This window comes from Macaca fascicularis, chromosome 5 (assembly GCF_037993035.2).
Source record: "Macaca fascicularis isolate 582-1 chromosome 5, T2T-MFA8v1.1".
NCBI classification, from domain to species: Eukaryota; Metazoa; Chordata; class Mammalia; order Primates; family Cercopithecidae; genus Macaca; species Macaca fascicularis.
This window is the reverse complement of record NC_088379.1, coordinates 58,330,267-58,346,508: the sequence shown is the minus strand read 5'-3', so window position 1 is coordinate 58,346,508 and position 16,242 is coordinate 58,330,267. Positions and strand designations below refer to the sequence as shown.

The 16,242-nt window shown below is 42.2% G+C and overlaps 1 protein-coding gene across 10 annotated transcripts in view; it reads left to right on the top strand.

The window, feature by feature from the left end:
- The window catches only part of THAP6 (THAP domain containing 6), a 29,237-nt gene extending 21,391 nt beyond the window's left edge, over window positions 1-7,846 (top strand). For 3 of the 10 annotated variants that reach the window (XR_012434860.1, XR_012434864.1, XR_012434863.1), the window contains 2 exons: window positions 3,021-3,159; window positions 5,376-5,484. Coding sequence is in view for 5 of the 10 variants with exons in the window: in XM_074039866.1 (XP_073895967.1) it covers window positions 486-554 (69 nt within the window). In the remaining 5 variants the exon portion in view is untranslated. Of the gene's footprint in view, window positions 1-485; window positions 688-3,020; window positions 4,525-5,375 lie in introns of those variants that run through there. The other 7 variants (XR_012434861.1, XM_074039867.1, XM_074039868.1 and 4 more) reach the window with 4 other exon arrangements.
- Window positions 7,847-16,242: the final 8,396 nt, after the last annotated feature.

The following is a 16,242-nucleotide window of genomic DNA, read 5'->3' as shown; positions in this document are numbered from 1 at the left end:
CCCATACACTAGTGTGAGGGAACAAACAGGAATAAGCTGAAGACATTCACAACCTACAGGGACGTACGAGTATATAACACAAATACAGATAAGTGGTCAATATAGCAGGGTCTGTGGCAATTAAAGGTACTGAAACTATGAAATTAATGGAGCTTCAAAAGTACAAAATAGAACATAAGTTTGTCAGTGCAGGCACTTTGAAAGTTCTGTCCCAGGACCTGGATTCTGTAGGCACCTTCCTGGGAGGTGAGAGTAGGAGACCAAACCAGCTGGGGAGAATCAAGCAGACTTGGGTTCAAGTCCCCAGTCTCCCACTTCATTATATATGGGAAGTGGGTCAACTTGCTGAATTTGAGCACTTACAAAGTAAACAATAGCATCTTACCCATTATTGGTGAGAATTTAATTGTGTGTAAAATATAGACCATACAATGAGCCATCCATATATTGTTTTTCTTTCTTCTTTAAATCCCATCCCATCCCAGAAACACAGGAAAAAGAAACAAGAACAGGAAGAAGAACAAAAACCAAGAGGAGAGAAATGCATTTCTTAGGGAATGGCAAGTGGACAGGCAACAGTGGTCGGGTAGGCCATTTGTGCCTTAAATAATCTTCCCTCTCTTCTGGCAGCTCAGAGGCCGGCAAGGAACATTGTATCACTGAAAGGGAAAATTTTAATCACCTTCCTCTTCATCCTCTCACTCCAATACTGACAAGCCATTTAATCTATCTTAGATATGTTTCATTCATTCACCCATTCATTCAACTTTATAAAACATCTTGACAGTATTACTTAGAATGTGCACAGATCAGTGTACAAATTAAGGCACTTGGAGCAGAATGTAGGTCAACTACATCACAAAGCACACCATTTAGCTCAGTCAATTTTTTTTCTGAGCAAGACTTCCTTAGTAAATGAAATCATGTGTTGATTTATATTCTGGAACAAGAGCTTTTTCTCATTCTGAACCAGTCAGAAAGAGTTCACAGGCTAGCTACAGTCTCAGAGTATCAAGTTACTTGCTAAACAGATAATCCTTGAACTCACCTGAGCTCCATGGTTTGTGGTTAGTTAACAGCAGAGGAGTTCCTGACAGATGTGTGTCCAATAATAAACTTCTCAAATCCTTGTGTACAGCTTGTGCAGTTGAAAGGTAATATCACATCTGAATTTGCAGATTTGCCCCCTTGTGCTCTGTAAAACAGAAGAATTTTATTAAATAAAGAGTGAAGTGTATGTGCTGTGCAGGATGCTAACCACAGATACTAGTGATTAGTACCTTGTGGAGACAAGCATTCAGCTACAGACTTGCCAGTAAAATGTACTCAACATAAAATTTCAATAAAAATGAAGGATACTGGTGCTTGTTAAACAGGCAGATTTTATAACAGTATAAAATGTTGCCAGGCTACACAGCTGAAATAAATTACCTTTGAAATCCTGAGGATGTAAAAAAATTTTTGGTTGTCACTCTTATTATAACACTTGTAGATGGGTCTTAAGAGTAGAGAATGTCTTGATTATTGAGATGTACAATTCAAGTTTCTATGGCCATCACCATTATCTGGACATATTTTGTTGAAAATCACATGGGAAAATGGTGTAACTAGAAACAAGTCGTGGCTATCCAAAGGATCAAACGTTTGTCACCAGGGCACCATAAAGACTGGTAAATTTTAGGAGGAAATGCAAATGTATTCTATATATTAAAACTAAAAACCACTTTAGTAAGTTATTTTTAAATGTACCTGAGAGCAAAGGGACTCTGTATGTGCCACATGAGGGCTACGTGAGGATTGTTCATGAAAGCATAAAGTGGAAGGCAACCCAAATATCCATCAAGCAGTAAATGGATAAATAAAACTGTGGCGTGCCCATGGAATGAAACAATAAGCACCAATTCAAAAAGACATCAATCCATATTATCGCCATGGGAAGACAAGACCTTAACGTGGATAAAAGCAGTATAAAGCGCAACTCAAAATAGTATCTCATTTATATAAAATGTTTTGAAACCCACCTACGAAATGATTTATAAGTGTACAGGGGTGTGTGTGTGTGTGTGTCTGTAAGTATATAGAAAAAGAAAGAAAAGATATATGCAAACTGTTAAAGGTGGTTACTTCTAGAGAGGGGGTTATATACTTCCTGGGAACAGAGAGAGAGAGTGCACAGGAAAGAAAGAGAAGAAGGGAGGGAGAAAAGGAGAACAAAAAAAGGAAGGAAGGGAGGAAAAGAAAGTTATAATAATAGCATTCTACCAATTTAAATCAAAACCAGCCAGGCACAGTGGCTCATGCCTGTAATCCTAGCACTTTGGGAGGCTGAGGCAGGCGGATCACTTGAGGTCAGGAGTTCAAGACCAGCCTGGCCAACGTGGCAAGACCTTGTCTCTACTAAAAATACAAACATTAGCTGGGCATGGTGGCAGGCACCTGTAATCCCAGCTACTCGGGAGGCTGAGGCAGGAGAATCGCTTGAGCCCAGAGGGGCGGAGGTTTCAGTGAGCCAAGATTGCACCACTGCACTCCAGCCTGGGCAACAGAAATAGAGCAAGACTCCGTCTCAAAAAAAAAAAAAAAAAAAAAAATCAAAACCATTTCATCTCTGAAAAGTGAGGCATTACTTGTTATCCTTACCTTCATCATCCCCCTGGGACATTGGCTAAAGTTGGATCTAAGTCTTGAATTACTAGTATTTCCTGTGACACCTACATATTTCAAAGAAATCTCCCAAACCCCTGCCAGCCCATCTATTTGAGATTTAAATAAACCACTGTCTGGGTAGGTGTGTTTTTAAGATTTTAATTAACTTGCCTGTGACTGGTCACCAGCAGAACCCTACAAATGACCACCTACAAATGAGAACCTCAAACTTTCAGCTTTCCAGCTGACCCAATACCTCAGAAAACTGAAGAATACGACTTCAGAGTACTGATATCTGAGAAGTATTACACGCTCTCATAGAGCTGATCACAATTTTCATAAATCCTCATATTTCTGCCTGTGTTTTGTTTCAGATATCCATGTTCAAGAGAATTGTTTGTTTAAGGCAAAAAATTATTTCTCAGTAATCATCATAGCTAACATAAGGTGCCAATCTCTATTCAAAGCACTTAAACTTTATTAACTCATTTAACTTCACAACAACCCAATAAGGTAGGTATTATTATTATTATTCTCATTTTACAGATGTGGAAATTAAACAGAGAAAAGCTAGGTAATTTGCCCAAGGTTTCACAGCTGGTATAATGATGTCTTCATATCATAATATGAAGTCATGTTGTTGTCGGTTCTGATCTACAATGCAAGACCCAGAGACTTTTGTTTTGTCTCGTCTTTTTTTATTTATTCTGGGAGACCCAGAGACTTTGCTTCACTCATTGTTGAATTGTTGCTGAACATTCACAACGTCTTAAAGGCCAGACTTCAGTCACTCCATTTGGAAGCTCCAGTTGGGGCATTTAGAGGCTGAAGGATAAAATGTGAACTCATCTTGTGTCTGAAGCTGAGGAAAGCCCACAGTTACTCATTACCACAATCTGGATCTGTCTGATGCTACGGCCAAGCATAAACAGGGCAGATGCACACTCAGGATGAAGTCACCTTACCACATACACAGGCAAAACATGCAAATATCCACGGGTTTCACCAGCACAGGAGTCTGTCTAGTCTCCTGGTTTCTCTCAGCTCTCAGAAAGAATGCATGGAATGATGAAAGATTGGTCCTGATCTCTGCTAATGCTTTACTCAACCACTGGAACTGACACCATTTTTTACTCTATGTCTACATCTCTAGCCTATAATCAAATCAAAAGCATAAAAATTAATAGCTCTTCTTTCTACATTTTAATAGTAGGCTTAAGAATGTTCATTCTCTATGTGATTTGCTACTATATTAGTAATATTTCAGAACAAGTTTTAGCAGACCACTTGTGGCATACTGTGTATGGCTTCAGGTACAGCTGGATCTAGGAGTTCAAATGATTCATCAGAATCTGGAGTCTCTCCACTCTGCTCTATCAAGCAGCGTCTCCCTTCACAACTTCAAGTCCAGAGACAAAATGTGTGCCTCCTTTCCAGTCATTCATATAACAGCCCCAGGACTAGTTTGGACTGGGTCTGACTGAAATGGCTTGAATCAAATACTCAACCCTAAACAAATATCTGTGGCTTAGGAATGCTATGCTATGATTGGCAGGCATAGATTACAGCCGAGTCCTGGAACCAAGAGAGAGTAGAGAAATGATGGTTTTCCAGAGGGAAATCAGGGTTAAGTCATTAGAAGAACTGGATATGTACTGGGCTGGGCAAGCCAAAATAATGGCAGTGGGGCAGAGAGAAGAGAGTGGGCTGGCTCTGTAGTGGTGGAGCATAGCGGCAGCGTGAAGATTTTTTGTTAGTAAATTGTTTCGTGTACATTTGTTTACCAGAACAAGGGGAACAGCATAGAAGTATTCTATTCTTGTTCTGACCATGATAGACAATATAGGCACTATGGGACACCCCCAATAAATTACACTCTTAGAAGCTGACTCTTCTTAGCAGTGTCCCATCCACTCCCTCCCTGTGGACTATTGCTCTTCCCAAAAGCCATGAGGTAGGTCCATGTGCTTTTGACATTTCTCGGAGAGAATAAAACAAACATTTATATAGGGTGATTTCTTAAAAACTTTTTATAATGGAAAGTTCCAAACAAAAGTAGAGAGTATAATATACTGTAATGCATCCATCAACCAGCTTCAACAGTTATTAAACATGGACAGTCTTGTTTTATCCATATCCTCACTCTCTCCCGTCCTCTGATTATTTTGAAGCACGTCCCAAACAACATATAATCTGTAGCTATTTCAGCATATATCTCTAAAAGATAAGGACTCTATTTTTTAATTTTTTTTGTTTCTTAGAGACAGAGTCTCACTCCGTCACCCAGGCTGGAGTGCAGTGGCGCAATCTCAGCTCACTACAACCTCCACCTCCCAGGTTCAAGTGATTCTCATGCTTCAGCCTCCTGATTAGCTGGGACTACAGGAGTGCACCACCATGCCCAGATAATTTTTGTATTTTTTGGTAGGGACAGGGTTTCACCATGTTGGCCAGGCTGGTCTTGAACTCCTGGCTTCAAGTGATAGCCCTCGCCACCTCAACCTCCCAAAGTGCTAGGATTACAGGTGTGAGTCACCATATCTGGCCTAGGACTCTATTTTTAGACAAACATATATATCACTATTTCACCTAAAAACATTTAACAATAATCTCCCTCCAAACATTGTAATGGGTTGATATGTCTCTAAAGTCTCTTTTAATCTGTACGTTCCCACTCCATTATTTATTTTACCTTGAAAACAAAATTAACCAAGTGTTTTGTCCTACAGGACCTGGGTGAATTTTAAGGATGCTATCACAGAGCTCTCACTGCAATAGGACGACAGCCAGAATCTCAAGAGCACACCTAGTATAGAAATTAAAATCAAGAATTCTGGAGCCAAATTGCCTGGGTTCGTAGCATGGCTCTGCCATTTGTTAGCCACAGGACAATCTCTCTGTGTCTCAGTTTTCTCATCTCTAAAGTGGGGATGACAATAGTAACTACCTCATTGGGTTGTTTTAAGAATTAAATAACTTGGCTGGGCGCGGTAGCTCACGCCTATAATCCCAGCACTTCGGGAGGCCGAGGCGTGCGGATCACAAGGCCAGAAGATTGAGTCCATCCTGGCTAACTTAGTGAAACCCCGTCTCTACTAAAAATACAAAAAATTAGCCAGGCATGGTGGCGGGCGCCTGTAGTCCCAGCTACTTGGGAGGCTGAGGCAGGAGAATGGCGTGAACCCGGGAGGTGGCGCTTGCAGTGAGCTGAGATCGTGCCACTGCACTTCAGCCTGGGCGACAGAGCGAGACTCCGTCTCAAAAAAAAAAAAAAAGAATTAAATGACTTAATGTATGTCCAATTCTTACAACAGTGATGCTTAGAATATAGTAAATGATAACATAGATGAGGAAATTGAGAGGCAGAGAAGCTGACTGGTCCCAGATCTCACAGCTAAACAATGGCAGGGCAGAGAGCAGAGCACGGATTCACCCCACTGGTTTAATACTCTGTTTCAAACCATCAGTGAATGTGGGCTGTCATTACTCTGCCCCTCACCAGGATGTTACTGCCATTCTGTTGCTAAATCACTGGGATGAGGTTAGGAACCTTCTGCAGGCCTCAGGCTCCTGTTATGCAAACTGAGGGAACTGGAGGTGTGGTTAAGGTGCCTGAACCCCCTTTTAGGAGGAATCCCAGCAGAAGATGCCCAAGCAAGCCTTGCAGGAAGTTATCCAGGCCACCTTCAAATCAGCGCCAACTGCAGAACCTTTAGATCCCCCAAAAGAGCACCTGTCCCTTTGTAGTGCTTCTGACAGAGAACCCCGAGCAGCGCTAGGCCTCCCTCAACCTGACTCAGGGGTGCCTACCACTCCCCATCATCCTTGACACACATAATCCTGACTGAGGCAGCCTGAAGAGCAGCTTCCCCGGATTACTCACCGTGGCCCTGTGAGAAGAATGCAGCATCTCCCAGGCAGCATCTCCCAGGCAGCATCTGCAGTTGTGACCACAGATGGGAGACTAGCCTAATCGGACTTACCAGCAGCTCACCTTGGCTTCCTCAAGGCCCAGTAAGAGGACAGGGCCTTTCTCTGAGCAGAACCTGAGTGATAAAAGTAGCAGGTAAAGCTGATCCAGCCTCAGGCAGACCTCCAGTGGGCCCTCGAGGATGTGAGCGGCAGCTCTGCGGGCCCACCCTGTAGCCACATGTGGACAGCTAGAACAGCCTAGCCTTTCTGACATTGCTGGCCCAAGAGGTTTCATCTTTGGGTTTTTTTTCCTTCTCAGGCTGCTAGCTTCCATCTCAGTTAATACAGAAGGATGGTTGCCATTGTCTCCATTTAAGCATCTGAAATAAATTACTTAGCAAAAACCATTTTCACTGTATCCAAACCCAGTGTCTTCAGTTTGAGCTCCCTGAAATTCCAAACACATATTCAAATCACCAGGAAAGAAGGAAAGAGAGACTGAGAAGAGGGGGACTGAAGCAGGGAAGTCACTGTGAGATTCTCCCCAAAATCCTGAAGTTCAGCCTCTGGATGAAGGACATTCCATGCTGAGACAGAGGGGTTGCTCTCTTCACCAGCATCTTTCTCAAGTGTCTGTGTTAGAGGCAGTTCAGTGCTCACACACCAACCTGAAATTCTTAGTCCTCCCACACATCTCCAGTCAAGGAGCATTGGCCATGCCCCTTCATTGTCCATAAACACCCAAGCTCTCATTTAGAAGCAATTGACTTATCACATCTTTTCCTATGTATTTGTTCACTAAACCTGTCAAGCAACACATTTAAGCATGACAGAGAAAGAATATGGGCATGTGTTAGGATTCCCTAGAGAAGCAGAACCAATAGGATGAGTATATAGAGAGGAGAGGTTTAGTTTAAGGAAGTGCCTCATGCAGTTATGGAGGCTAGCAAGTCCAAAATCTGCAGGCCTACCCTGCAGAAGGTAGGCTGAAGACTCAGTGAAGAGCCTATACTACAGTTCCAGTGCAAAAGCTGTCTGCTGCACAATTCCCTTACTCAGGGAAGCTCAGTCTTTTATTCCATTCCAGCCTTCAGTTGATCAGATGAGGCCCATCCACATTAAAGAGGGCCATCTGTTTACTCAAAGCCCACTGATTTCAATATAAACCTCATCCCAAAACACCCTCCCAGAAACATCCAGAATAATGTTTGACCAACTATCTGGGTACTAAAGCCCAGCCAAGTTGGCACATCAAATTATTGCAGGGTGTGAGCAGGAGAAAAAAGAAGAGATGAGGTTGCCCTGAGCCCAAATCCAGAAAGCAGGGCACAACAGAGATCTAACGAGCCCTGGGGAAAGCCACCTCCTGCCCCCGAGTCCTTCCCTGATGCAGACTTGCTGGACAACCAGGTGCGTGAACACGCAGGTACAGGCGCAGACCCTTCTTCCTTCCCTCCTCCTCCATACCTTTCACAACCATTTGCTGAGTGTCACTGTGCCAAACCCTGAGGCTAAAACTAATCAAGACTTCGTTCTTCTGTACACTTAAAAGTGGTTAAAATGGTCCATTTTATGTTATGTATATTTTACTACAACTTAAAATAAATTTGAAAAAAAAATTAAAAGACTGTTCTTGCCATCAAGGGTCCCAACGTCCAGAGAGGGAGGACATGCACAAAACACAATTTCAGTCTAAGTTCTCACTAACAGCATTGATAGGTTCTTGAAAACTGTGACTTTAAACGAAATGACTATAAGGAAACCAACTTTACCATAAGCTAATGGATAGAAACAGGAGTTAAGATTCTATCGCTTATTTCTAGTCATAAAAATACCATCAAACCTTACTACATAAAGCAGTAAACATCAAAGCCAAAACACTTCTAATATTAAACATTGAAATAAGTGTGAGCTCTACATACACTTAAGAAAGATTAATTTAAATGAGTAAGTTATTTATTCACCCAATGATTCCAGTTCAGGATTGCAGGTGGCCGCAGCCTGTCCTGACAGCTCAGGGTTCAAGGTGGGAACGAGCCCTGGCCAGGACACCATCCTATTACAGGGCACACTCATTTACACAGCGAGACTCACTCACACTGGGACCAAGTGGACGTGCCGGGTCACCTAACCTGCACAGCTGTGGAAAGTGGGAGGAAACCAGAACACCCAGAGAAGACCCATGCAGACCTGGGGAGAACACTCAGACCACACACACACAGCGGCCAGAGCCAGAAATCAACTTTCTTTCCCCCTCATCAACTTTATAACAAAACCTCGTCATTCAAGGGCCTGCTATATAGGAGGTCACAGGTGGTAAAACAGGGCAAGCCAGAGAATGCAGAGCCCATGTGGGTCAACAGAAACTATGTCTTACTCAGCGACTCATCTGCTCACCTCGTCCTTTCTCCCCCAGCAAAGCTGCTCTGGACACAAGGCTCCTGGCACACTGCCAACCAGGCCTTCGTGCCCAGATGTGGAAATCTCACCTCTCCAGTGTTGACATTCCACAGCACTCACCCCTTATCCATCCTTCCACAGATGCGTTTTTTTGTTTGTTTGTTTGTTTTGAGGTAGGGTCTCACTCTGTCACCCAGGCTGGAGTGTGGTGGCACGATCATGGCTCACTGTAGACTCCACCTCCACAGGCTCAATCGATCCTCCCACCTCAGCCTCCCGAGTAGCTGAGACTACAGGTGCCACCACACCTGGCTAATTTGTGTTTTATTTTTTTTTTTTTTTTAGAGATGGGGTTTCATCATGTGGCTCAAGCTGGTCTCAAACTCCTGGGCTCAAGCCCTCTGCCCTCCTGGGCCTCCCAAAGTGCAGGGATTACAGGCGTGAACCACTGTGCCCAGCCCTTCTCCATACACTCTTTCAATAACTTGTTGTAAAATTTCTTAGTATTTACTCACTAAAGTGCCTGAATATCTTCCAAAACAAGACATTTTTATTCTCCCAATTTTTTATTTATTAAAAAAAAATAGGGCTGGGCGCCGTGGCCCACACCTGTAGTCCCAACACTTTGGGAGGCTGAGGTGGGTGGATCACCTCAGGTCAGGAGTTTGAAACCAGCCGGGCAACATGGTGAAACCCTGTCTCTACTAAAAATACAAAAAAAAAAGCCAGGTGTGGTGGCACATGCCTTTAATCCCAGCTACTTGGGAGGCTGAGGCACGAGAATCGCTTGAACCCGGGAGGCAGAGGTGCTGTGAGCCCAGATCACGCCATTGCACTCCAGCCTGGGCGACAGAGCGAAACTCTGTCTCGAAAATATAAATAAATAATAACTATTTTTAAATTCAACCATAATCTCATCATCTGAACACACTTAACTCCAGCGGTCAAATGCTCAGACCAAAAGCCATGGTATTATTTATGACTCCCCCGTGTCTCTCACACCCTCTTCCAGTTCATCAGGAAATCCTGTCAATTCTACCTTCAAAATATGCCCTGAATCTCCCCGTTTCTCACACCTCCACCACTACCACCCCAATATGAGTCATATTATCTCCCCGCAAAACTACTGCAGCAGTCTGCTGTAGCTGGACCATCCCGCCCCCTGCCATCTCTACACAGTGACCAGAGTTGTCCTTTTTAAATGTAAGATCATGTTACACCTCTCTGAAAAACCCTCCAGTGGCTCCCACTTCACTCAGAATAATGATCTCCCCTCCCATGAATCCTTGACCTCTGCTGTGCCTGTCCCCCGACTCACTCAGCCTCAGCGACAACAGTCTCCCTGCTGTCCTGCGTTATATCCCAAGCCTACTTTGGTCTCAGGACCTTGCCATTGGCTGTACTCTCTGCCTGATACATTCTTCCTCTAGATATGCACATGCATAATTTACCCACCTCCCTCAAGTCCTTGTTGGAATACCTTTTTTTCCTTCTTTTTTTCTTTTTTTTTTTTTTTTTTTTTTGAGACAGGGTCTCACTCTGTCACCCTGGCTGATGTGCAGTGGTGCAGTCGGCTCACTGCAGCCTCAACCTCCCAGGCTCAAGAGATCCTCACACCTCAGCCTCCCAAGTGGCTGGAACTACAGGTATGGGCTGCCACACCTGGATAATTTTTGTATTTTCTGTAAAGATAGGGTTTTCCCATGTTGCCCAGGCCAATCTCGAACTCCTAATTCCTGGAATCAAATGATCTGCCCACCTCAGCCACCCAAAGTGCTGGGACTATAGGCATGAGCCACGGTGCCCACCAGAATATCATCTTCTAATTAAAATTCCAACTGTCCCACATTCCTTACACTGATCATCTTTTTTTTTAATAGCACATATTTTGGAATATTCTAACATATTAACTGATTTACTCATGTGTTGTATTTATCGTTTATTCTCTGTCTCTACCACACTAGAATGTTAACTCCACTGGAACAGGTATTTTTACCTATATCCCAAGCCCATGGAATAGTGTCTGGCAGATAGTGGGCACCCAATAAATAGTTGTTGAATGAACTAAGTGATGAGACAGCAAAGTTCAACTCCCAAAGCTACGCTCCCAGGTGCCAGGGGCCCTGCTTCTCTGGGCTCCAAACCTGTGGTGGAGAACATCAGGAACTTCCCCCTAAGAAGTTCAACAAAGCCTTCTTAGATTAGTATTCCTTCTGTGACAACATGTCTCACCACATATATTGGAAACTTTTTTCAAGGTGACTTAGATACAGATACTGAACAGACTGAAACCAGTGAATAATTCCATCTTGGTTGACAATTGGTTAGGACAAGTTCACATGCCCAGATGTCACTGAACCACAAGATCCTAGTCACTGACAACTATTTCCTAACATTCTCCCCACAAGGAAGCATTACAGTATAAGTATTGTTTATAGCAATCCCAGGCTTTGGGTCATAAAAAGTTGTTCTCTTTTCTTTTTCACAGGAACATTGATTGTCCTATACCTGTTATCCGGCTTTCTAAGTAACACACACATACTGGGATTGATTGGGTGGGAAGGCCACTTGACGCTATAGGTGCACTAGGCACAGATCGAGGTAGCTACTCGGCTGACATCCCTAGTGGCCCAGTCTCTGCTATCCCCGGACTTCCTCTAGTAATGGACCCTTCCCACCCTCCCTAGCCATAAGACCTGTGCTTGGCCAACCAGAGGTCTTCCCTGGGACTTTCCTAAGTGGTGTTGGCAGGAAAGAGCCTCCTTCCACATAGGTTGTTAAGAAGAAGGATATAAAACAGAAGAGCCCATTAAAATAAGAAATCCACTAATGAATTAGTGAGTAAATGAATGAATGAAGGAATGAATGTTTAAAACAAAGTGAATACAGTCATGAATTGCTTAACAACATGGATATTCTCTCAGAAATGCATCATTAGGCAATTTCGTCATTGTGCCAACATCATAGTGTGCATTACACAAACATAGTTGGTATAGCCTACTACACACTTAGGCTATATGGTATAGGTCTATTATTCTTAGGCTACAAACCTGTAGAGCATGTTACTGTACTGAATACTGTAGGCAGTTGTAACACAATGGTAAGTGTTTGTGTATCCAAACATAGAAAAGGAAGAGTAAAAATGCCATATAAACGATTAAAAAAAAAGTACAGCTGTGTAAGGTACTTACCATGAATGGAGCTTGCAGGATGGGAAGTTGCTCTGGGTAGGGCAGTGCGTGAATGAGTGGCATGTGAATGTGAAGGACATTACACTCCTGTAGACTTTATAAACACTGCACACAGGCTGAGCGTGGTGGTTCACACCTGTAATCCCAGCACTTTGGGAGGCCGAGGCAGGCAGATCACGAGATCAGGAAATTGAGACCATCCTGGCTAACATGGTGAAACCCCATCTCTACTAAAAATACAAAAAATTAGCAGGGCGTGGTGGCAGATGCCTGTAGTCCCAGCTACTCGGGAGGCTGAGGCAGGAGAATGGCGTGAACCCGGAGGCAGAGCTTGCAGTGAGCCGAGATCACACCACTGCACTCCAGCCTGGGCAGCAGAGCGAGACGCCCTCTCGAACAAAAAAAAATAAAAAATAAAATGAAAATAAACACTGCACACTTAGGCTATACTAAATTTATGGAAATATTTTTCTTCCATAATAAATTAACCTTATCTTACTATAACTATTTTACTTTATAAATTTTTAAATTAGAAACATTAAATTTGGTCAGGCGCAGTGGCTCATGCCTATAATCCCAACAATTTGGGAGGCCGAGGCAGATGGATCACCCAAGGTCAGGAGTTCGAGACCAGTCTGACCAACATAGTATGACCCCCTCTCTACTAAAAATACAAAAATTAGCTGGGCATGGTGTTGCATGCCTCTAATCTCAGCTACTCTGGAGGCTGAGACAGGAGAATTGCTTGAACCCAGGAGGTGGAAGTTGCAGTGTTGACCCGAGATCATATCATTGCACTCCAGCCTGGGCAAAAGAGTGAAACTCTGTCTGAAAAAATAAATAAATAAATTTTATTTATTTAGTTTAATTTTTTTTTGGGGGGGGTACGGAGTCTTGCTCTGTCACCCAGGCTGGAGTGCAGTGATGCAATTTCAGCTCACTGCAAGCTCCTCTCCCGGGTTCATGCCATTCTCCTGCCTCAGCCTCCCAAGTAGCTGGGATTACAGGCACCAGCCACCACGCCCAGCTAATTTTTTGTATTTTTAGTAGAGACAGGGTTTCAGCATGTTGGCCAGGATGGTCTCAATCTCCTGGCCTTGTGATCTGCCCGCCTCGGCCTCCCAAAGTGCTAGGATTACAGGAGTGAGCCACTGCGCCCGGCCTAAATTAAAAAATGTTAACCTTTTGACCTTTTGTAATAACACTTAGCTTAAAACACAAACACATTGTACAGTAGTACAAAAATACTTTCTTTGTATTGTTATTCTGTAAGTTTTATTGTATTTCTAAAATTTCTTTTTTTTTGCTTAAACTTTTTTATTAAAAACTAAGACACAAACACATACATTAGCCTAGACCTACACAGGGTAGGATCATTGTCACTGTCTTCTACCTCCACATCTTGTTCCACTGGAAGATCTTCAGGGGCAATAACATGCATGGAGCTGCCATCTGCTATGATAAAAATGCCGCCTTCTGGAATACTTCCTGAAGGACCTGCCTGAAGCTATTTCAGAACAAACTTATTTTTCGTAAATAGAAGGAGTACAGTCTTAAATAACAATGAAAACTATAGTATAGTAATTGCATAAACCAGTAATATAGTCATTTATCATTACCAAGTATTATGTACTATGCATAACTGTAAGTGTTACACTTTTGTCATGACTAGCAGTGCAGTAGGTTTGTGTATACCAGCATCATCAGCACAAACATGTGAGTAATGTATTGTGCTATGACTTTATGGCATCTACGAAGTCACTCGCCAATAGGAATTTTTCAGCTCCATTATAATCTTATGGAACCACTGTCATATATGCAATCTGTCATTGACAAGAAGTCATTATACAGCATATGACTGTATATTTAATTAGAAGAAAAAACATGAATTTGGGAATCAGAAAAATCTCAGTTCTGACTCTCAGTCTTACCACTTAATGTCTTTCAGTCTTGAGGAAAGAAATGTTACTCCTCTCAATACCTCATAAGGTCATTGTGAGAAAAAGACCTAACACAAACTGGCCTACGTACACGGGTCCTTCCCCTTAACACACTGGATTAACAACTGTGACTCAAAGCCATTTATAGCCTTCTTGACATTGGGAAACATAGACGTTAGATTCTCATTGATCAATCTGCAACTAGATGATTTGTGGATAAAGTATATGACTAAAAAGATATTTTTACCAAAACTACTGCATTTGAAATAAGCTTTCAGAAATATTTTCATACTTTTAAGGTATAAGGATTTTGGCAAATGAATGTGAAACTTCACATCAGTTTCATTGATTTTATGTGTTGTGAAACACTTGGCTCCACTCTATATATAACATACAAAGAAATAAGATATGCCGAGACTTAGTTATTCTATACACCAATAATAAAGAAATGTTAGAGTTTTCTGCTGAATAAGAATTTGATAAAATTTTTAAAATTGTGTTCCTTGGCCAGGTGCAGTGGCACACGCCTGTAAACCAGCATTTTAGGAGGTCAAGGTGGGCAGATCACCTGAGGTCAGGCGTTCGAGACCAGCCTGGCCAACATGGCGAAATCCTGTCTCTACCAAAAATGCAAAAAAATTAGCTGGGTATGGTGGCACACCCTCATGCCTCAGCCTCCCGAGTAGCCCTGTAATCCCAGCTACTCAGGAGGCTGAGGCACGAGAATTGTTTGAGCCCAGGAAGCAGAGATTGCCGTGAGCTGAGATCGCACCACTGCACTCCAGCCTGGGCAACAGAGTGAAACTCCATCTCAAAAGGAAAAAAAAAAAGTGTTCCTTTTAAAATTTTGTTCCTTTATTTTATAAATTTCGGAACAATAGATTTGAATGAAAAAATAAGTTATTTTTCTTTTGTTATTTATTTTCATCAACATTTAAGATGAAAGCTCATTAGCACTCCAAAAAAAAAAGAAAGAGAATCAGAAGAAATAATAGAAATGTCCATCAGTTTAAAGTTTGGTTAAATAAATTACAGTAAATCTATAAAATGAAACACCGGGCAGTGGTTAAAGTGATTATGTGAATCTAATTCTATTGGCATTGTAGTGTATCTCCAATGAAGGGGACAAAGTAGCATATGTGATACTGACCTATTGATGTAAAATTATAGACTGTGTTTCTCTGCTTTGTTCTCCCATAACCTTTAGTCCTTCCTCTCTCTTAGCACTCAAAACCCTTTACTGTTACTCCTGAGTTAATATTTAATGTCTCCTAGACTCTAAGTTCCATGAGAGCAGAAATTTTATCTTTAGCCCCAGCACCTAGACCAGTGTCTGACACTGAATAAATAAAAGTCAATACAGAATTATTGAATGAGTGGCAAGTCTAAGGAACTCAACTTGTCCTGGATGTTTCCTGATTCCTTTTCAAACTGCTGACAAATCATCCATCTGATTATCTGTTCTGGAAGTTTGCCTAGGACTAACATCAAGCCTGAGGAACTTTCCATTTTCTATCTGTGAGTGTTTGCATCCTTATTCATTTTGATTTTCAGTTTGCACAGCCTCTCTTGTTAAATTGTCAGCTTCAAAGACAGGGACCACGTTTAGTTTGTTCTTTTTTTTTTTTTTCCATATGATACCCAGGAAAATGTTCTCCTTAAAGTGGAGGTCTGTTCAGTGATTAATTGATTTGGCAAGTACAGCCTCCTAAGAGAATAAATTATCAGTTGGGGTTATTATAATTTAATGACAATCACAAACACTCCCTTTCACAGGCCAGGCACTGTGGTTGGAGCTGTATGTCAATTAACTCCTTGATATGAAACCAACTAAGTGTCCATTGACCAATAAGTGGATAAAGAAAATGTGGTAGAAATACACCATGGAATACCACTCAGCCATTAAAAAAAAAAATGAAATAATGTCTTTTGCAGCAGCTTGGATGGAACTGGAGGCCATTATTCCAAGTTAAGTAACTCAGGAATGGAAAACCAAATATCGCATGTTCTCACTTATAAGTGGGAGCTGAGCTATGAGGACACAAAGACATACAGAATGATATAATGGACTTTAGAGGCTGGGGATGGGGGAGGTTGGGAAGGGGTGAGGGATAAAACACTACATATTGGGTGTAGTGTATACTGCTTAGGTG